General features: G+C 36.7%; 1 protein-coding gene across 5 annotated transcripts in view; it reads left to right on the forward strand.

Moving 5' to 3' along the window:
• The window catches only part of rsrc1 (arginine/serine-rich coiled-coil 1), a 157,867-nt gene that overhangs the window by 17,579 nt on the left and 116,490 nt on the right, over window positions 1–23,798 (forward strand). For 4 of the 5 annotated variants that reach the window (XM_042338941.1, XM_042338939.1, NM_001292928.1 and 1 more), the window contains 1 exon segment: window positions 19,397–19,573. The exons of the other annotated variant lie outside the window; for it this stretch is intronic. In XM_042338941.1, the coding sequence (XP_042194875.1) occupies window positions 19,397–19,573 (177 nt within the window). 5 annotated transcript variants of the gene reach the window in all.

Consider the following 23,798-nt stretch of genomic DNA (forward strand, 5'->3'; position numbering starts at 1 on the left):
TATTTTTCAATACATATGAGGAATAATAAAGAGTAACTGAATGGGGAAACAATATATTGAAACCAAATGCATGGTGGGGAAAGGTAAGATCACATAGTAACAAGTAAAACTCAATAAAATATAAATTTTTCCTGCAAATGTTTCTCCCCTCCTCAGTTAAATACATTTAACGGCTGTCACCTCCCATTATGGTCTGGTTCTCTTGGTGTAAACTGCCCCTCAGTACTTTCGCCAATGTGGCCATTCGTGTGCAAGTCTTGACAGTCTGCTGGTGGGCAAATTGATTGTTTAGGCATCAGAGCCAAGTCTTATCCTGCCCTCAGCCAGCGGCCAACAAAGCACCCCTTCAGCAGCGGTCTCTGGAAACCCACTCAACCATTGATGGAGTTTTATGGCTGAAGTTTTCAAGACCAGATTACAACCACAATCTTACTCCATTTGTGTCTGATTACTGTAATTGGCAGAATGGTTGTGACACATGGCTGTATTTCTGGCATTTCTTGGCTTTGGTTGATCTTTTACTAGCGATCCACAGCTACTGTTAAATTGTTGTGTATTTTGATTTTTGTTTGGAGTCTTGCGGGTTAGAAATCCATGAAATAGTACCATTGCACACGGTAGTACCATTTATGATGTGTATGGGTGTGCTTTGAATGTGTCTTAAATTTTTTTTTGCTGATGACCCTGTTTCTTTGTTCCTACTTAGATTTGTTTTGATCTTTTCCCCAAGCTCACAGGGTTCAGCATGGAAATGCTTCACCACTTTACTTCCAGGATATTTTTAAAATTGGTTTGAAAGAAACAGCACAACATTATTACTACCCATAGAGGAACTTAGGAGCTCTGCTTGGATGAAAAAGGCCAACTCTATCAATTGCTGGCAGTAAGTCCAATTTAGTGTTATGCAGCGAGATTTAATACTTGATTAAGCTTCCTCTGGGAAGCTGTAGCTCTGGAAAACCTGGAGAAGATAACTTGCATCTTGGCCAGGACACTTTTTTTATGAATATGGAAAAATATATTGACCTATAAAATGTTTTCTTGTTTCCTATTTTCTTTTTTGCTAACAAGTTACAACATGATGTGTTGCGGTTGGTTTACGTGAGTTCCAGTGCACAATTACACATTACGAACGTTGGAGCTAAGGTTCCCCCCAACTGCTGTTTGCAATGCAGGATGGTCTTTTTCAATTATTTATAACCTCCTTGGGGGGAGTGGGGGAGGTATGTGAGGTCTCCTTGGAGCTCAACAGGCTCCAAGGTGACATGGTTCAGAATCTGTGGTGGTCTCGGTAGTCCAGTTCCTAAGCTAGGCGGGTGTACAGGGCACTGCTGGTGATTGGCCAGCCTGGCTCATTGGTAGGACATGGAGGAGCAGAACGGTTACTGTGGGCAGGGATTCTTCCCACCCAGCTCCTATTAACCCAGAAAGTCAAAGCCTTAACTGGTAGGATGTGAGTTCAAAGTCCGTATGTTAAGCTTAAGTTAAATAGGAGCAAGACTCCAGTGACAGAGCAGACAAACAACCTTTATGTTGTTATGAAGGATTTCATTTGCAAAGCAAAAGTGAAAATAAGCTTAAATGGCTTGTGAGATTGTGTGGCACATATTAAAAACATAATATTTTAAGATTTTTGACACTCAGCCCATGTTTCAGGACCTCTTAATGTGTGTGTGTGTGTGTGTGTGTGTGTGTGGAGAGAGGTGGGGGGGATAGGAAAATACTGTTTAGGGTGCAGAAGGTTGGCTTGGCTCAGATTGCAAGCCCACACAGTCCAGGGTCAAACATGCTTAGAATGAACACCTGCAAAGAGGTACTTACAGTATATTGTTGCCGTGCTCATAAAATTATAGCTTAGCATGAGCCAGTACGTTTAAGAGAGGATGTAGAATAATTGTAGCCAACTTTGGCAGTAATGGTTTCTGATGGTGGATTCAATTTTTAAAACAACTTCCTTGTCCTATAAGTAAATAAGCAGTTTAACCATTAATGGAGGATGGGTGTGTGCCTTTATGCAGTGGCTTATATGGAATTTCCATTGAATGAAGAAGATGTGCAACGGAGGACTATAATAGTTTGAATTCTATATAATGATGGGAAAAGCCAACTTTTGGATATTAGGTTGTTATAAATGGTAAATGTTGTCATTCTGAGCATAGTAAGAGGGACGGTTGTCTAAACGTTCGGCATGGAAAGCAGGAGCANTTTTTAAGGGTGTATGTATCAAGCTAAACATTTATATTTAGCTAGCCTTAAGTGGTAATTTCCTCCAAAATTGAGGGCATTAGCATTGACTTTTTTAAGATGTCCAGGTATTGAATTTAGCTGTTGCTTCTCCTCAGCACTGAAGGATTTTTGTAACTTGTATTTATTTACAGCATGACTAGTTAGTATAATTTGTTCGCTTAATAGAATGCATCAGATGGCACTTAATAGTTTATTACAACCTATTGAAAATAATTGTTGTTAATGAGCAAGCCAGAGACTTGAAAGCGATAACATTTCCAGTATACAAGTACAATAATAGTAAACGGTTAACATTTTAATATAATGGGATGTTGTATTATTCATTGTTTGCAGATTGAACTGCTAGCTTTTTAGCATCCTGAAGTATTGTAATATTCTGTACATTCCTTGCATTCAGCTGTTATTCAGGTTGAAAAGCTAATGAATATCTTCAGACCACAAATTCAGGCTGTGAATATGTTCTTTAATAGAAGCACCATTGTATGAAATACAAATCTATCTTAGGTTTATATATAGTTGGTAAATATTCTCTTGAATCATGTTCCATTCTGGTAATTGACCATGATCTGCTAACTTGCAGTCAATTTAAACAACTTTTTAACAATATTTATTTAAGCCAAAATGTAACTTAGTTGTGATATGAACTGCTTAATTGATGAGCAATTAATCAGACAAATATGTTAAATGTAGTTAGCAACATTCTCAATTATGTGAATATAATATTCTAAAAAATATATCTTGGATAGAAATGGAAAATACACTTTCATAAAATGTTTAAGTTGAAAGTTTATATCCTTTATTTGAATAAAGTCTCTCTATCAGGACTTGAATCCAAAATTATTTTTTCTGTCTTTTTTGCTTCAATTTAAGCTTCTTGAAGTTCTCCCAAATTGGATTTTAAATGCCAATTAGAAGGTTGAATGTAGTAAAATAAAAGCAAATACAACCAAAATGGCCTCACCTTATGGCTAGTTAGACTTCTAAGAGGAAAAGGGAACCTTTGCTCCAAGCATGGCTTTGAGAGAGATATCCAGCGTAATGAACACATTAATTAGGACGATAACTATTTATAAGATGATAATTAGAAATGAAGCATGGTAAACTGGGCTCTTCCTGCAATTAATGGAGCATTAATTACTGTAGGTAATGAAGTGGATTTTTAAATGTATTAAGGTGAAGTACAGAGATGTGCAGGGCTTTAGTGATGCTCGCATAATTATTTCAGGCTGTTTGAGCATGCTTATGTGAGTTGGCTAATCAGCATCATTGCATCATTATGTATGCACTTAAAAAGACTTGCCACCAAAATGACTGCCTAATTATTTCTAATTGGCACGACTCTGTGTAGTTATTGAGCTGTTTGTAGCCATTTTAATGTTCATTTAACTATCCTCAGGGCCATGTGATAGAGAAAAAGCTTAAAATATTTGCTGGCCTTGGCTGGTGCTGTTAATCAATTTTGGTGGGCTACAGTTAAAAATGCTTTTACTTATGCAGAGGTCAAAGCCTGAAGTAGTCTTAAGTGAAGCCTTTCTTTTCTAAGGCTACTTGAGAGTGTTCATTTTCAATTAGTGAAATAATTGTGTCTGTCACTTTGTTTGGCTTTCTCTGTGCGAGAGGATTCTTTCATCACTGTCCCTTCCAGTGACACATCAGCACTGATGGAAGCCAAACATTCTCTCAGCTCGGGCCCACAGTTAATTCGATGCCACTGTTTATGCCTTGCGCTCAAGTGTATTGTACTCTTTTAGGATAAATACTGATGATTTTTTGGATGGTCATCTAATATACCTCGAATTGACTGCTGAGTGAAACTTTTTCCCAAGGATAATATTTTAAAGCTTTCAAGCAACGTCCCTCAGGAATTGGTCATTATTCTCTGAAACGCAGGCGAGACGTGGACCCATCCAATACTGACATTTTCCAGAAGAGTTTTGTTGTGGGTTTGTGGCATCTAAACTCCAGTTGTTGACAGCTGTATATGTTCTCAAGGCCAGCACTTAACAAGAAGAGAGCGAGACATAGTATCCGCTTCTGTCTTTCACTCACTACTTTCATAAGATGTGGTGCAATGCCATTACCTGTGTTTTTTGACAGGTAATAAAGAAAATTTACAAAGCAAGACAGTTTATAATTGTGTGTCAACTATGCAATAAATTTGGTAGTTTTTTTTTGCTCTTTTCTTTACATGAACCCAGATTACATTTGGGCTGACATTCCATTAAGTCTGCGTATGTGAAAAAAAATAGAATGTGTACGTTGTCCGGTTGATCTTAATCAGAACCATCTGTATGATGTTGTCAGTGTAGAAATGCCATTCTTATGGTTTAACTATGCAGCTGTACAGCAAACCCTGGACTTCGAACTGAAGGTCAATTTTGTCTTTAATTCCAACAAAGAATGGTCATTTTCATTCTTTTTGATCATGAAAATTGAATGCAAAATTCATTTGATCCAATTTCGGCTATCATACTTCATTTGCCAAACAAATCTTTATTCCGCTATTTCATAATTTGGATTTATACATAAACGCACGAAAAGGGAAATGAAAAGAACCAACGAACTCGCTGTAAAGAAGGTCACAAAATAATGTGAAGTTGTATGGAAGGGATTTTCAGATGATTTGGTCTGGGAAATGTGCACATTGTATTGTTCTATTGAATTTCAAAGGGCATTTCACACACAAGCTCAGTGTCATATATTTGTGTTTGAATTCGGGTTAAATTCAGTGGGCGTGTTATCAATTGGCAGTCTAACTTGGAAAGATTCACAAAGAACCTGTTGAAAATTTGGGGGGGATGAAGCTGTTTAGCGGCAAAACATTGTGCTCTGTAAAATAAATTTATTCTTCAAATTTAAATAATTTTTTTCCCCTTTATGATCTTGGATAATTATACACTCGGCTTTCGGCAATGGAAAGCCCTGAAAAGTGAATTTATAAAAAGGGAAAAATTTAATGTGATTTTTTTTGCAACAAAGCTACATTTTAATAAGGTATACCCTTCTGCATTTATTTCAATACCCAAAGCTTTCCAAAAGGCAGGAGTTGTATCTGTTGACTGAGTTACTGGGTATCACTACTGTAGTGTGTTTTGTACATTTGGTGAAAGGACAAAATTATGATATGAATGGAGAATGAAGAATACAATCACCGGACAGTAAATCAATTACTTATATCTATTAGAATACCCACTTGTTCTGATTATTTTTAATTAGACATTTGATTTCAGGTTTATAGTTCGGCACAATGGAATTTTTTAAAAAAAAGCTGCATAAGATTCCTCAATTCAACATTTATCTTTGAAATTTTAGAACAATTCTATGTTATATGAAGTTTATTCAACTTGTTTGGAGTACTTATATATGTATTTCTCAGTGTTGTGCATTGAAATATATCCCAACGTCACCTCAGTTCATGTCAAATGATACAGCAACACTTAATTTGGTGTCGGGTGATTTAATCACTAGAGATTACAGTCTATCATAGAAGTCTGTCCAAAAAGAGCTTGCTAGAAGTTGAATAAAAATGCCACATGAATGGCAGCTATATGTATATTGATGAGTTAACAGAACTGGAATGTGTTTTCAAGACGTAATGCATCAGAGCGGGCAAGTGACGATAAGCCACTCAAGGAAGAGAACTTGAATTTCGGTCCAGGGTCAACATCTTCTGACACTTAATGTGCTGCTGTTTGGTAGCTGCATTGGGGGCATTTAATATAGCGCCTTATCGCGTCTTCGAGACCTCTCACAGCGCTTCACAGAATATACTGTAAAGTGAACTGACTGTATATTTTGTCTAATATTGAAATATAGTTCATTTGTAAAAACAATTCTGAACACTTACTTGTATGTGGAAAAAAAAATCAATCGTACAGGACACACTGCATGGAAATTTGCGCATATTGTGCAAATTTAAATATCGAGTATTTATTGAATATCTGGTTGCAATATTCTATTTGATGGGATATCCTTGCCTGAATTGATATTAATGATTATTTGAGTTTAAAATAATTATCAGAATATATATATATCTTACTGAGTAATCCAACTCTGTCATATTTTCAAAAATGACTTGAAGAACCAATGAAACGCAAACGGGCAAAGATTTTTTTGACGTATGTGAGATCAGCCTTATCTAACCCATTTTAATGTATTTATACCGATTCAAGTTTTGAATAGCATTCTCTGAACTGCAATGCAGTTTTTACTTTTGTTTATACCCGTGCAGTGAATAATCAGATAGATTCACCAGTCTAAAATTCCCCCAAAGTTTTTTTTTGCCCCCCCCCAAAAAAAAAGAAAATGTGAACTGAAAGTAAGTCCAATTTAAACTTTTACAACAGATTATACAACAAATGGTGTTCATAATTTGCATGAGGAATCCTTTGATTTTTATGCTAGAAGTTCTTATTATACTTTGTAGACATTAATAGTGTCTGTTGTTGCATGATTATCTTATTAACATTGTGATCACCATGGTTTATCTACCACAATTCTGACGGATAACATTAATTCTGCAATTATTAGTTTTTTTTTGAAAAGCCTCTCATTTTTTTAAATCAAGAACAATTTTAATTATCATGACTTTGATTTATGATTATCTGTTGGTGAAAATTGATAACGCCATGGTGCCATTGTATATTCTAATCATGTAACATTGTAGTTTATAATAATAATTATATTCCTTGCATTTAATATAGTGCCACCATGTTGAGATGTCTCACGTTACAGATTTAGGGGTGAAAATCATAATGTTTGGCAGTGATTCACCCGCTATAAATGGTATAAAGAGGAAATTTCTTTATTTGGATTTCCTAAAAAAAATAATTTTTAGTAACAGAAGAAATGCAGCAAAAAACACTCTATTCTAATGTAAATAACTAAATTAACCACTATCGAAATTTCTGTTGAAAGCTACGACTTGTGGTGCTTTTATTCCTTTTCAATCGCATTTTCCATTCGGTAGCTGTTCAACATGAGGGGTTTTGGGGGAGAGGAACAGTTTGTGTCGTTAATACTGTATTCTGCTTTATATCTAATCTTCTTCTGATATAAATTGTCAAATATTCTCATGATTTTAATTGGGCTTCTCCTGTGTTACACCATCAGTCTAACGTAGGCCTGGCTTAGATGATTATCTACCGCTATGCGGTTTGAGATTTTAATTTTTCACACTCTTAACATGTTCCATTTTTAAACCGTTTCTTTTCTTTTGAGACGAATCTGTTGGGACTAGATTGAGACTGCTGAAAGTCATATAAGCTTTCCTTAAGAGCTGTAACAAAACTTCTATTATTCTATATTGTCCCTCAATGTAAATTTGCCATTATGCTTTTTAACGGTAGTGGCTATTTCACAACAACAAATCAGAAATTGTTTATTGATAATTTTGTTGATTTAAGGTATTTTGCGGAGAGATGTAGTGAAATTGGTCTATTTGATAACAGACTTAATAATATTAATAATCCTTACATTTGACAGAGAACCTTTCCAAATCTCTCCTCGCTGGTCTACCCAGCTGCACTCTCAACAAGGTCCAAATGCCATCACTACAGCCTCTTTGCACACAGCATTGTCTGATAAACAGCTATGAAATGAAGGCCCAATTTTATTTGCGGAATTGTTGACCAGGACACCAGGAGAAACTCTGTGCTCTTTTTGGGATCTTTTATGTCTACCTGAACAGGCAGAAGGACCCTTCGGTTTAATGTCTGAGCTGAAGGATGGTACTTCCAGCAGTGCAACGTACTCCCAGCACCGCTGCTTTGGACTGTCGTGGATTATATGGGATCCAAATCCCAATGCGGGGCTTGAACCCACAACCTTCTGACTTGGAGGTAAAGGTGCTACCAACTGAGCCAGGCTGACACAACTTCAGACTTTTCCATTCATTCCACTTCAAAACCAATTACATGGGCTGCTCAGTGCACACGTTGGGTTACCAGTTGAAGTTTTATTACCATCATATTTGCTTTTGATCCCTTAACAATTACTAAAGTGATAAAACCTTTATCCCTGTAGCTCTAACTGGGGTTAAATTCTAATAGAGATTGGAAACTGTTTGTTCAGCAAACAATTGTTTTGATGCTTTGGTATCATAACAATAATCTTGCATTTCTATAGACCAGGTAATCATTCCAATGCATAACGTAAAACCTGCCGTCTAAAGTCTTAAATCATCTGTCCACAAATATCTGCTTATGATCGAATGATTTCTTGCATGTAGAATTTTATTTTTTATTTTTTTGCACCGTGAAAAAAAGGGGTACGTAGACCACTGGAAGGAAAGAAAGATGTTTTCTTAAATAAAAACTATTGACAGCTGTAGTTCAATACATTTTACATCAAAATTTTAATTGAAATACATTATCCCATTAACTTCACGTGTTGCTTAGTAGCATTATTTTGATTCACATTTGCCATGTTTTGAATTTTTATATGAATCCCAGTTGCTCCCTTTCTCCTGGATTTGCAGAGTGTTATTGACGATTGAATCCCAGTTTAATAATGTTGTCGGCACTTTTTGAGAATACTCTAGTTTGTACAGTTTTTGGTTTAATGTTAATAACATTGATATTTTTTAGCAAAGGACAATGCCAAATATACTGATCTCATTTCCTTCAGAGCATTAGAAATTATTTGTTTCACTTTTTATTAGGGTGAGATTCCAGATGCAAGTATACATTTAATTAAGTGAGGTTTCCTTTTGGTGCTGGTATGCGTGTCTGCTTTTTGTCACGAGTCTGTTCTAAATATAATTGTCCATGTGTTTTCTTTTGGTGTTTCTGTTTTCTCTTTTTTTCTCTCTTTCTCTTTGGCTGCTAAGTTCTAAATGACCTGAGTTATGAAAGTGTGAAGCAAAACAGTTCACATGTAAGCCATAAATTTTGTTTAAAGACATCTTTGGGCCTTAAGGCACTTCATAAATATAAATCTACAAGTCATTACTGTATGTGCTTTAAAACACATTTGCCAGTAAAATACAAATTTTATAAGACCAGTGCACATTTAAAGTTATGCTGTGGTTTGTTTTAACTACGGTGTCTCACTATGAAGTCAGAATGCAGATGGCTCCAGTGAAACTAATTATGTGAGCAGAACAGCTGTTAAATTTAGTGCAACTAATTTGGTTCTTGTATTCCAATTTTAAACTGATTACCTGTGAAGAATTAGCAAATTATCACTCTTTGGGCAGTTACTGTGGATTGACTTTGTCAGTATTTAAAATTTCAGTGATTGGACCAAGCATTTTACGAAATAAAGGATTGAAGCTCCTCTTATTCCTACAGATAAATCGAGAGCCTGATTCCTGGTGATCTGCAAATTATCAAATGTAAGCATCATACTGTAGTTGACTGTTGAGGGGTGCATAGCCCTGCATCTATGGGAGCAGATTTTCACAGTTATTTTCTACCATATGGACCTGTGTAGATCTAAGAAGCCTTTTAAGATCTTTGTCACAGAAGCCATATTTACATACACTGCAAGTTTAAATTCAATTTGAAATCAACAACTCCAGTTCTCAATTACAAATGTGAAATAATTTAGTTAAGCTACAGAAATTATTGTTTTGTATGAGTGTGCCTTGCTATTTATTATTCCATTACAAATGGAATCTTGTTGTTGCTGTAATATTGAATTGAAACACAGCTGATAGACTGACAGGCAGTAGTTTTGCGCAAATTAATTCTTCGCCTTGAATATAACTACATTAAACTGTTTCTCCTATGAAGTTCTGATTCGCATGCCTACCAATTAGAGAATATTTTGAAGATTTCAAGCGAAACAAAACTTTTAAGTGATCTGATAAGAACCTATAGATTAAATATCCAGCCATATACATGCACATATTGATTGATATATAATTCAAGGGTGCTACATAAATGTAAATTGTTATTTTTTTCCTTATGATATCGAGTTAGGGGCATGGAACACTGAGGCTAGATGAGATTATTTTTATGTGCAGAGCACTGACTGACTCATATCTTTGATAACCTGCTGGAGTATCATTTGAAGTTGCCCACAATGTTATGGACGTATAAATTCAGTAGTTCGATGCTGCAGCTTCAAGGCTTATTTCACAAATACAGACAAATCCACTTAATTACAAATATAATAGTAACCAATTCATCATGAACATTGCTTTGCCTGATGTAGTACTTGCATAACCATTACAAATCTGCTTGTAACTCATTTTTCCATTCTATCTTGATCTATTGCATTCAATAATATTCCATTGTGAAAAAATTTAAAATTGATGTCTTACTTTCATTGCAACAATTGCACTGTGTTGCTTCTTAAAAAGCTTCTGGAATCAACAAAGCAGAACTGAAAATGGAGTTTCACAGAGGATAATGTCCATTGATGGTCCAGTTTTGTTGAAACCTCATACCAACTTGATGCAGAATCATACAGTACATAGGATTTGAGCAAGGTTTATACTGGAACAGCTGGTACACAGCTTTCAGTCCCGATATTAGAATAAGTCAACAATTTGCATTCTCTGATGTAAATTATCCATTATTTTTGATTATAAGCTCTGTCAGCGGATTCTTATCTATGTACTCTGCTTAGCATTTGTGTTTGCTGTTTTGAAAGATTGCTTTGGAAGCCAATTGGATCTTGTCACTACCAGCGTACCCAGGTTTTAATTTTGGATTGTTTTATTATTCTTTTTAAAGTTGAAATTGGAAGATTATCACAGGGCATATGGGAATATTTTTGTGTGAAGGTCAGTTCATGACCGTGTACTTTTCCAGTTTCTCTAAGCTTTTGATATCTAATACAAACTATGCATTCAGCAATATTTTCATAATAGCTTTAAAATTGTTCTACTTGCATCAACTTGGCCCTGGCAGAGCATGCTGTAAAAAATGCACTGCCCTGTGACAAATTTGTTCAACAGCAGTTGTTATGCCTTAAGAATATAAGAGATTTTGGAACAATAAAATTTGACGCAACAGGCCCACCCCTTTTTGAGTGACCTCAAACCTATCAGCTTTCTCACCATGTCCCTCGTTCCCTTTTTCTACACTGATACATGTGCTTGTCTCTTTTAACCTATTCAATTCACGACTGTCTAGCTCTTTGAGACGTCCTCCCGATGTGAAAGGCGCTATACAAATGTCATTTGTTGTCGTTGTTGTTCAATTGAGATGTCTGGTAACTTATTCCACAAATTTATATAACTTTTTAAAATTAATTTAAAAGTTCTGATTAATCTCTCATTTTTAACTTGCGGCTGCTTGTATTGTTCTGAACTGTTTTAGATGTCCTACCCACATCCAAGGTGCTGTATAAATGTAAATTAATTGCATTGCATTATTATTATTATTATTGTATTTGCCCTGGAGGATTGTCAGCCAGTGCACAAGGAGAAACTCTTATCAGTTAGTTCCATGGCATCGTTAATATTAGAACATAAGAATTTGCTGGGCAAAAGAAGACCAAGGTCCACCCAGTTCGCTTCCACCATCTTGGCAGTCGCTTGACATGTCATGTCCCAAACTATATCCACCTGAACAGGCAGACCGGACTTTGGTTTATTGTCTCATCCAAAGGATTGCCCCTCTCACAATGCAGTGCTTACCTCAGCATTGGACTGCTGTATGAGTGGAGCATGAGGTTATAGGCCCATCATAGGATTTGAACCTATAATCTTCTGACTCAGAGGTGAGAGTGCTCCAACTGACTCTGACTGTCACTTGGATTAGAAGCGACCAGAATGGGATCTTCAAAAGGGTTTTGGTAACAGTAGTGAGTGGTTTCAAAATATTATTTACTTGAATTCAAGTGCTAAATAGCCATTCAGCAGCATTCTGAGGTGGAATTTGATTCCCGCGCCCCCCAAATCTCACCTTTAACATATGCTGCACAGAAAATCACGGATTGTCTCTAGTGAGTTTTCAAATATAGCTCATGTTTCTTGGAACATATATTATTACTTCCACTGCACGGTTTGTCTCCATTGTCTCTACTGTTCAAACAATTTAGAGTTGCCTGCACATTCTTTTGAACGTGATTGAATTACGCTTTGTTTAAAATATGTGTATCACATTTTACGTTGGAGACCTCTAGCTGAACAGTTCGTCCATGGAAGTTTTAAAGTATAGAAAATTTCACTTTAAAACAATATGTCTGTTGAGCACAGGAAATATGATTTCTCTTAAAGTATTGGGGGATTTTCTCTTTGCCCCAATATTATAATTCCGAGTTTGTCCAGTGTTACAGAGTACAAGCTGTCAACAAATCTTAATGCAGAAGTGGACTTGAATGCAGAGACACAACGTTTTTTGACACTGTCCATTGATATTAATGTGGGCTGGTCTGCAATTCAGGTGACACAAGTCCAAAGCCAAGACATTGATGGAAAAGCTGCTAATATCCAGAAACATGTGGCCTGTGCCCAGGGGATTTTGACAGCAGTTCAAATGTGTTGCTCCAAGTGGTCATTGACCTCAACATTGGTGTCGGACAACAGGCAGTTGTCAACACCATTTGCAGTACTAGGACTGGTGAACTGCCCAAGGATTCGGGGCAGCAGCTAATCATGAGGAGGACTGCAGTGTTTTGGGGAATACTGTATTTTTCATTTTCCATTGGGGATTGAATTCCTTTTAGAATGTTTGTGCTTTGTTAAAACTACTTAGATTAAGTAATAACATGTCCATCGTGGATGGGAAAAAATACTGCCACTCTATTGTTTTATCTAACAGAGAGACTAGTCAGATTTCCTGTATTAATAGGTTGAAAAACTGGCTACTTGTAGGCTTGACGATGCTAATATGTTTGTAGGGCATCAGTAAGTTTAAACAAGTGTTACAGTAATCGCTTTTAATTCTCAGACATCCTTGCTTCTGTGTCCTACAAACTTTCCACTGCACAGTAAATCCTGTGAACATTTGGGTTGTCCTCCCAGTTTGAGAGGCTATACCAAATACAAGGATTATAATTATATCCAGCCATAGCAACTCTCTGTCAAGAGGTGGACAACACAGATATTGTAAGGATCTGGGATTGCAAAGGTGAACATTGCTCTCAGGCTAACTGCACACAGTATCTAGGAGTGCAAGGACAGTATGCAACAAAAGTCCTAAGATCTTGATGCTGTGTTTATTCTTTGAAGCCCAAAAACCTGTCTTCCTTTAAGAATGCCAAACTCGAATTGCCAGAAGCACCTCAGTCGAACAGATCTGGTGAGGCAGCAGAAGCAAAAACAAACTACAAAGGTAATAAGGATCCAAATTCTCAGTTTTTACCCTTCAGAAAACTTTTATAATCTCAAAGGCTAAAGGCATATCTTCTGAACTCAATATTTGCTACCAGGTCATACCTTAATAAAATATGGATAGATTTGCTTCATACTATACTGAAGACAGTGAGGGTGAGGCAAATCTATTGACATCTACTTCTGCAAAGGCAGTAGATGCTGTGCTGACGAACTTGCTCAAAAGAAGTTATATAAATATTTGGTTGGGAATTGCATTGAAGGTAATGGGATAGACTAGAGATGTTCTTGTTTACCATGGGCCAGAATTATTGTATTTCTGGATTGCAATTGAGTGATTGGATAATATACTTTTGTGTTCTGCAGTTTTGCTTGAATACCTCTGGAGTCTTTGCAGAACTTTAGCTATATATTGGTATAGATCTGAGATGATGAAAGGAGACACTTTGAGGGTGTAATGGATGCCCATGGGACAGCACACAAGCATGAAGAAGCTGGGGACTAGGAGCAGAGACAAATGCAAATGGAGAGAATTATAAAAATAATTGGACATCATACAAATCTTGCGCTGAAGAGAAGAATCTGCTCCCCCCCAACCCCACAGAGTATGGGATGTATAGAATGTCACACAAAAGAGTTTCACAAAAGAGCTAGCTAGCTACGCCTCGGTTTACTAGCAATGCCGAGATCTTCACTTAGCCAGAACAAGGAGATATTTGTCTGTTGTTACTCTGCCATTCAAGTCTTACATTAGATTTTCATATCGTTTTTGTATCAGACTGGGAGATATTCCAAAACTTGAAGCGCTTTGAGACATCTCGAAGACACGATAAGGCTCTATATCAAATGCGAGGTTTATTATTAATGTCTTCCACTCTCTCATTGTCCCTTCCCACCAGTGAAAACATTCATTAGCTCAACCAGGAAGATAAGCCTTTTGTTTCTTAGCGTCACACTTTTTTGACACTGGACCATTGATGTTAGTCTGTGACGGTTTGTGTCTGAAATATGCAATTCATTTTGCCATGGACTTGTTGAACATCTTACCAACTTCTTTCTTACAACTAATCTGAAGAGTTAAGGGTTTTCAAGAAAAGCATCACACAAACTTTCCATTGAAATTTTTTAAAATATTGTTTCTTGGCTAATTACTCTTTAGCATTGCTTTGATCATGAATTTATTTGACCAAAGCACTACATTTAAAGTGACCCATTTCAATCTATTTGATCTCTGACGCTGAAAATCATCAAAAGTAATGCATTTTGGTATAATTTTTATATCGTTCAGCTTTACCAAATCAATACAGAAATGTTTATGACATGTACATTCAGACTGTACTCTTTTGGCATTAGTGTGAATATTGGCAAAATAGTTTTTGCAGAGGAAAATGTTTTCACAGCTAAAATGTCAGTCAGTATAATTATTTTCTGCATCCATTATCTATTCCCAGGAGATGTGCTTTGCAAGACCTTTAACATTTTTGCGATGCACTATTTAGTCAAAGCACAGTGCCTGATTTAGCATTGCCTAAGATAATGTGGTATTGAGCAATGTATGTTTACATTTCATCTCTTAGGAAGAAAATAAGTTCAGACAGTTCCGAAGGGCTAAGTAATAAATCAGATTTTTTTAATATAAGATATTGTCCTGTGCTTCGTGAGCGGCTTGTTAAGGGTTTTTAGGGTAAAAGGACATGCACATTTGGTAATGAACCAATACATTTTAAATGTTACCAAAATATTACATTCTGAACATCATGCATAATTGCTGTTTTTATATTTATTCAAAATTTATAACAACTTGCATTTGCCTTTAACATAACCGAATCTCAAAACGCTTGACTTATGCACTAAATATTTGACAGCGTTAGCTGACACTCAGTGGGCCTTGACACCCAGCGGTACTATGAGCCAAGTTGTCTGTGTCTGACTTGAGTTCGTATCGATGCATGTGGTAGGTCGTTGGAAATAAGCTGGTGTCTGCAGTTGTATGGCAGTAATTACTTTATTGATAGCATAGTGGGAAAATGGACAGAAAGTGAGAACGATTAAATGGATTGGCTAAAAAAATAGGAAGGATGTGTTTTGGCTGGTGGGGAAAAATTCCCAGAAGAGGTTATAAACGCTGTTAAATTAAAAGAAGGAAACTTCATTTTCTCTGAATTGCTTTAAAAATAGTCTGTCTTTAGTACATATTCATTAGTTAAGAACCCCTTGGTGAGAAGTTAGTTTAATTAACTTTGCATCCCATTGCATTCCACACCAGTGTCAACATAATCCATTTATTTTAAGAGACTCAAGGATTTGGTATGTAAGGGATCTGAGGAAGGAATAAACTCTTACTGTGTCAAAGATAATCCATCATGAAAGTCCAGATTTTGAATTCTAGATTTTGAATAATTATTTTGTTGTTTTGGATAGATTTCTGGTTTCAAACCAGAATTATTTTTGTTGTAATAGTTTTAAACATCAAATGCCACAAACAAGGTGTCAGATCTTGTGTTCTATTTGCTTCACGACCTTTTTTCATTTGAGAAATAAAACAAGCTAATTATTTGCCATTTATTTGGAACACTGATAAATCTTCATAGTTCCAGAGCTAGATGTTGGATCAAATATTCTCCATGATTGCAAATAGCCGTTATCATCAGAATATTTTTATATTTTTAGCTTCTAAATGAACCTTTCGGGGGAGGGAATAAGATGTAATTATTCTATCTTAAATGCATTCAGTCGACGAAACAAAGTCGTATCTGTAGAATTGTTTCAATGAAAGTGTTGTTTACATTGATTAAAAGATGAAATATAATTTATAATATTGAGCATCTTTATCCTTTTGAGCTTGCTATCAATGCTCTGGAAGATGAGCTGTTTTATATATGGAGCTTAATAGAAAGTACCGTTTTTCGACTTCTAAGTATCATTCACATAATCTAATAAAATGGCTGAACAGGCTTGCTTGATTGCCCAAATGGCCTATATTCCTCTTCCTATAATAGAAAGCAGGCTTAGAAACCTAAGTTACTATTTGGATTAAAGTTGTGGCTTGTGGGCGATGATGATGGAAAAGAAATTGCAATAGTGAAGTCATTTTCTGTCACACAGGTGAGAGCTGAACGAAAGACCGAGATGTGGACGAGGGCATAAAGGAACTTCAACATCCTACTTTGTTTTGGCCTTAATTCTAAGAGTAGATTGTTCTGGGAAAAGTTATAATGTGATCAGAAGTAAATGGTGTTTCTGAGAAGCTGCCAAAAGTCACATTAGAATTCCTGCAATGCAGTATTTGCTTACTTTCATTGTACTTTTTATGTACGAACTGAACAGAGATATTTTATTAATCCAGTTGAAGTGGTAGGATTTATTGTGCTGTCTGCCTAAAAGCACCAAATGCCACCTCACTAACTTTAAAAAACGCCTCACTAAATGTTATCAAATTCTAATATGCGACTTCCATCAAACCCTTAGGTCCTTTCAAAAATGAGCATGTTGGGAAACATCTACATTTCTCAGTCAAATCCTTGCCCGGCACTGTAATTTATCACCATTCTTTAGAAGCAGATTTTATCAAAAAATTCACCAATCTTCATTAGTGACAGTCTGTCATACTTCTAGATGCTATACTTTTCCACAATGTGAGGCTCACAGTTCTATCAGCATGAATCATTGTGTTTTCTGCATGCTTTGCTCATTTGAAGTCTAATGCTCTTTGTTATCAGTCATGGCATTATATTGGTTATATAGTCTAAGCTGTGCCTGAAAATCTATGAAGACGACCGCCCAAGAGGAGGTGTTGACGTGTGCCTGTGTGAATTGAGGAGGGCTTTTCCTTGTTTATTATGCATCTGTGGTTGAACGGATGAAGTGAATGCAAAGTATCTAGGGCAGAATTTTACACGTTTAACCATAAATTTGGTAACTGCTTGCAGTACTCCAATTTCAAACTGGTCTAGGCATGACATTTTATGCCATAATTTTATGCCAAAGTCATTTTATTCTTTTATGAGCAAGAAAAAGCCTATACATTCACACCACCAGTCAAATTGGATTTAAGAAATAACTTTTATACTGACCTACCACTGTAGACTTGTGAATTTTTACTTCAGTGAGTTTTTTCCAAATTCAATTTCATATTTTATTCAGATTATTGATTTGTGCCAACTCCTGGCTTCAAAATCTTTGTCTACTATAGAAATGCTTATCTGTAATTGCTTATGGTCAGCGCCTCTGGCAGATTATCACAACTTTGTTCTACAAATGCTGTCAGAAAGAAATTACTTTGGATGAAAGTTCTAATTTTGTGTAAACTGACTAAAATAGTGATTCTCTTCATATTGGCCACAAGATTTAAGACAGTTAGGACCAAAAACCATTGTATTTACACAGGGAAAAAAAGTGAGCAAAAGAAAGGCACTGAGGGGTAGATGATAAATTGGTTGAAATTCTGTCACTGTGAGTCAATCTTAATAAAAGTGGCAAAGATGACTCTCTGTACTCAATTACAGAGATCTGAATGTCATAAGGAAGGAAATTGTCTTCGATCTGATTTTAAGTTCTGCTAATCAATCCCGACTGTATTAATTCGCACTTTGAAGCAACTCTTTATCTTGCAGAGTTTCATCTCTGCTCTTGCCTTGCTCCTTGGGGTCTGTATTGGGAGACTTCTGAACAGATGCTTCTCTGTTTTTGGAGGGCATAAGGTTGGAATTATCAAAGTCGACTTCTGATGTAGTTTTAGTGAAGTGCTGGAACTCCACGGCAGCTTGATTCCCTGAGGCAGGAGGCAAACCCAAGGCCAATCCCATCTGGGATATCAGCAGCTTCAGGGGATCACCAGTAATTCTAGGCTATGAGTCTGAATCAGAATTCTTTAGTGTTGGCAAATGTGGTATAAGATGGAAACATCTTTACATAGGCACCCAGAAGTCTGGAAGTCGAGTTTACTAAGGCAGAAGGAGTTAGTCTAAACTTGAAAGAGAGTGCAACTGTTCAATATCAGTTAAATCACAATTCTAGGCATCTGAAAAAGAAGAGTGAAACTGTACCAGGTGGTGTTGAATTTCATGTCCAGTTTAATAATCTTCTTCCTGATGTGCTCAGAGTAGCAGATCTCATTCCCCTCAAAAAAGATGGAAGAGATTCCACTGTTAGTTGGCTGATTCCTGCAATCAGCTGTAACCCAATTTGGAAACTGGTTCTAAAGCACTTCCCAGATCTTCCAATGACTCAAAACCCAAAGTGCTAATGTTTTAAACCCATAAGAACGGTATAGATGGTAATTGACGTTTGGTGGGAGGACAAGACTGCATGTCTTATTGAAACTGCGGGATTTAATTGCAGCTTACTACTTAATTATCAATTTATTTTTGCTGTTTGGTCAAAATTTTGTTTGATGTATATTCATATAGTTGTATGTTAGAATCTTCTAGACATCTGTGACGGCTAGTAAACCTCAGCAAAGTGAAGGCAAAATGTCAATTGATAACTTTATCATGTTGTCCGTAACTTTGTTGAAACCCCCCACTTTAATTGCTTTTTTTGCCAACTTCATAGGTGATTTCCCTGTTCCACACACATTCCCCATTGTGAGTAGGTGGGCATGTGACCAGTTTGCAAACCTGCACCACTGACATTTTGAACAGACTGCAAGTGCGTATACACAGTTAGCTTGATACATTTAATTTTCTTGTCTCTTTGTTCCCTCAAGCAGTCCCAGTGTTGTGTGCTTGGAATGTCTCCAATGGCATTAGTTGAAAATGGGAATTCACTGGAATGGGGAATCGTTGCCAAACTGCTTCCTGTCCTTCACTTGGAAGGCACGTTGGAGTGCTGGAGCGTTGCATCGCTGCCTGAGGTCTCGGGCTTTAGGGAAAAACAATTGGAGTTTAAACATTAATTTATTCAACACTTTCACAACAGATCGAAATCGAGACATCGCCAGCGCTCCTACAGTCGAAGCAGTGAACGCTCCAGCCGTAGAAGAAGTTACACAAGAAGCCGATCTCGTGAAAGAGAAAGACGTAAGGGTAGAGATAAAGGAAGAGAAAGGGATCGGGAGAAAGAAAAGGAAAGAGACTCGAGAAGCGATAAGAAAGGGTAAGCAATAATTGGATTGGTATATTATGGTTTATGCGTGCAGACTGTTGTCAAATCTGTTAAATTGGGGTGTCTCTTAAGCACGAAGACTTGTGTAAGTAGTACCCACATGCTTGCTTCTGTCTGCAACTAGTATCTTTGAAACTGATTAAAGATATTGGTGCTGGTTATAATGCTGGATTCTACAATTTGTGTGGTCTGTGGAGCAGTGATGTATACACCAGTGAGTGCCACACATGGCAGTTAATGAGGATATTTGTCATGTGCTCCACTTACTGCACTCAAAGACCACAGTTTGCGACTTTGACCTCACTTCCCTCGCAGCTGGAGGTTGCCCTTACTGCTCCTAAATGAGGTTTGGCTGAAGAATAAAACACCCAATAATTGTATCACCCAGTATCAGAAGAATAGCGCTGATCACTGATCTCAGTTTTAACACACATAAGTCCACCTCCAATAAATAATTACCTTCAAGATGATCACAATAAATAAGCTCCTCTCTTTAACAAAAGAAAAATTACCATTTTAGCATCACTTAGTTTATTTCTGTCCACTGAATTTCACAAGTGCCTTTGTTAGCATGTTTGACATCAACATTAGTATACCTGACTTCTTTCTACAAGTTACCAAACTTCACTGTTTAATTGAGCAGGATTAAGCTATACTGTTAAAGATGAAGCCGCAATTCATTAATGATTGTATCTCCTCTATTAAAAACTCAGCTCCCGAACATTGTACCTCTTCCAAACGATGAGCATTTAAAAATATTCGTAGTACTCACAGATTTAAATGGCCTATTATAATAATTCTAGATAAATCATTTGTAAAAAAAAGTCTGATTGTGGCTGAAGCGCCTCAAAATTCAACAAATAATGTATCAATACAATACAGACTGGAGAAACAATTTTTTGTGTTCCTGGCTTGAGAATTCAGATCTCACATAGTAGGATATTTTTGATAAGCTGTTGTATGTAGTAGGTAAACTCTTGATCCTTGCACCTGCATACAACTGGCACATTTCATTACGACTTCTAATTGATGCATTTGATCCCACATTATATTGTATGGTATATATTGTGAGAATGTCCCTCGTGATGACACTATTGCACTGATAATTCGGTTTCATTTATTGTTGAGGGTCAGACTGGGTTGTACAGTACGTTGTGGACCAATTCATTGTTTGATTCGATTTGAATGTATTAGAGCCATATGTGAATGCATTCCAAATTTTGTTTGGGTCAGATGGAGTTAGTAGTGAACAAAGGCAAGCACCTTTTGGTGGGAGGTAAGCAGGGTCTCTTTGGAGCTGAACTGGCTCCAGGGTGTCATGCTTGGCATTGAAATGTCAGAATTGAACCAACCCAACCCTCTGTGGCTGTCTCGGTAGTCCAGTTCCTGTACAAGCAATGGGAAAGCTTGCAAAGCAGTGATTTCAATGGTAAACTATGCGGATTTAGCTGGTTAGACTCCAGCAATACCCCGTGGAATTACTCTGTGGTTCACAAGCCTTGGCTCTTGCCAACCTGCACCTAATATTCTGGAATTAGGTAAACAGGATGTGTCCCTCCAGGGAGAGAGTGTGCCTCCATTCCAACAAATATCTCTAGAGTTTCCATGTGTAGATGGGATGCATGGAACTTTCAGTTTGATTTGGATAATCTTAAACATTGTGATATTTATATAATTCCAATTCTCTGATGAATTTAGCATCAACAGCCATTTGTGGTAAGGTATCCAATATTACAACAACCTGATGGAAACAAATTTCTTCCAATCTTCTGTTGACAATCCTCAAATAAACTACACTGTAAACACTGCCAGTGCTTATCTGTCTTGTGCATCCTTTAAGATCAGTTGACAACATTTTGAATAAAAAGAAGTTAATCCAAACTATATGAAGAGCTGATAATTTCAGATAGGTTCATTTGATGGGCAGATAGGATTTGATGCCATATTGGTTTTAAAGTTAATTTGGTAACATTGACATGTTCATATAAATCATTGCCATTGATTTCTAGATTTGCGGAGCCTGCAATGCTTTACTTTTCCAATACATTTCTGTCCATGTATATGTATCTATTACTGAAATGGATGAAGATTGACAAAAAAAAATCCATTTAGATTTTAGGAGATGCAGTGGAATCTTGGTTACCCGCCATAATTGAAGAGGCCTTGAAATTGGCAGATAATCAAGGTTCATTTTATATTTTAAAAAAACATGTTGAAAAAGATGGAGCATTAATAGCAGTTTTTGATGCTCTAATTAAGATTTGGGTAAAGGCCTGGTGTGTAAAGCTGCTGGATTTAAGTTATGACAGGATTTTAAATAAAGTACTTTTAGACAACTCTCAGCTCAGGTTCTGCTCGCCACACCCGATGCAGCTCCAGAGATGTCACGTTGGGGAGATTAGGAGACGAGGCGATGAGAGCAAAGCCAACACGAAGATGGAACATTATGACTTTGCTTAGTAATAAGGAGTGACCTCTAATAGTATCATCAGTACAGTTGGTTATGAGGGCCAATGTTGACTATTGCCAGATTTATTTTATTGTTTATTCTTTTTAAAATCTGGAGACATATCCCCGACAAGATTACTTTCATAACTTCCACTGTACATCATTTGAAAAACATTATTCATGAATCTTTGTATTTCTCTGCATGTGTAATGATCTCCATCTGCCATTTTGCACTATTTTCAATTAGATGATTTGGTCTCAGGGGCTGGGAATACACTATTCCTAACAGTATATAAATTGTATTATCAAAGCTCCCTTAATCAGATTTTTATTAAAAAAAGCATTTTAGTTAGGAATGAACACGCTTTAAAAAGTACATGAAAATACGGCATTCACAGTGACTTCTGAATTAAGGCATATAAGTGACTTGTCACAAAGAGTTGTTCTTCAATGTATAAATTACATTGGCAATTTTGTGTGGTTACTCAGGTTAGCAAACCTTGATAACATTCTTTATTGATTTGTATTGTTGACACCTAAAAGAAAAAAGATGCTCAGAAACATGACATGTCCTTGTAACATCTCTCAACCTGAGAACTATTAAAATACGATTCAAAGCATATGGTGAAGCCTTGTTAGTTTATGAAGAAGACATAATGGTATTGTAGATCAGAACGTTTAATTGTAATGTTTAGCGGTTCTTAAATGCAATCGCGGAGCATAGGGCTGTCATTTTGTGACTAATGCGTGCTTTTATGCTATGTTAATTTTCTTGTGGAATTTTTTTTCCAAATATTTTGACGGGGTGAAAAAATAATCTAGGAGTTTTTCAGTTTGGCAGCACACTCGTACTCTTCTAACCTGTCATTTCTTTAGTACTCTTTCTTTCTCTCTCTCTCTTCCCCCCCCCCCCCCCCCCCCCACCTGCTGCATGCTGCAGGAAGTCATTATGCTAATATTACTTAATTAGCATACAGGTTACAGAGTTCTGCTGTACGAAGCATGCATGGATCTCCTTTTAAGTGTCTGTTTAGATCAAAGCAGGCTTGTGTGATTGCTGTTGTCTGACACCAAGCTGTGTGGTGTTGTTTTCATTAAACATTTATCACACCTCCAGTGTGACAGCAGGCAACTTTGTGCTTGAGTAACGTGTTTTCATGCAAAATTTATTGAAAAAGACGAGACATTGTAAAGAGATCTTGTTGCCTTTCACCAGTGGCAAAGGGTAAATGGTTGATTGGAAAGAAGGAAGTCTGCCTTTGACATGGTGCTATAGTTTCATTTGACATTGTCACATGGGAAACGGTTGAAGTGTTAAACAGCACGTTTACTTTTAGTATATAGGCATGTCCAATAAATTGTTTTGCATTGACACCTACTTCAAAAGAATAGGAATCAGATCTTCAGGTCCACTTTGTACTCTGTGTGGTTGGATACTTGGTGCAGAAATAGTGCATGTTCATTACTTTTGTTTATTGTGTCTCAAAAGCCCTCGTAAATTTCCATGGTTTTTTTGTACTATTTTTAGTATGGCAATTCTCAAGATGAACAGTTAGCTCCAATGGATGAACTTGGACAGGTGAAGTTTGATGCACCTTCTGTGCTGTAATTTCTCTGTATCTTTGTGGAAAGGACCATTTGACGAAGTCAGGTCACCACTTAGGGGCATCACTGTACCGGGAGACTTGAAGCAGATCAAAAGCTGACAAGTTGTATCAGATTTCCATTTACACTATACCCAAACTATTTTTTCATATCTATCGAGCTT

The sequence above is a fragment of the Callorhinchus milii genome, unplaced genomic scaffold (assembly GCF_018977255.1).
Source record: "Callorhinchus milii isolate IMCB2004 unplaced genomic scaffold, IMCB_Cmil_1.0 Scaffold11, whole genome shotgun sequence".
In the NCBI taxonomy this organism is placed as follows: domain Eukaryota; kingdom Metazoa; phylum Chordata; class Chondrichthyes; order Chimaeriformes; family Callorhinchidae; genus Callorhinchus; species Callorhinchus milii.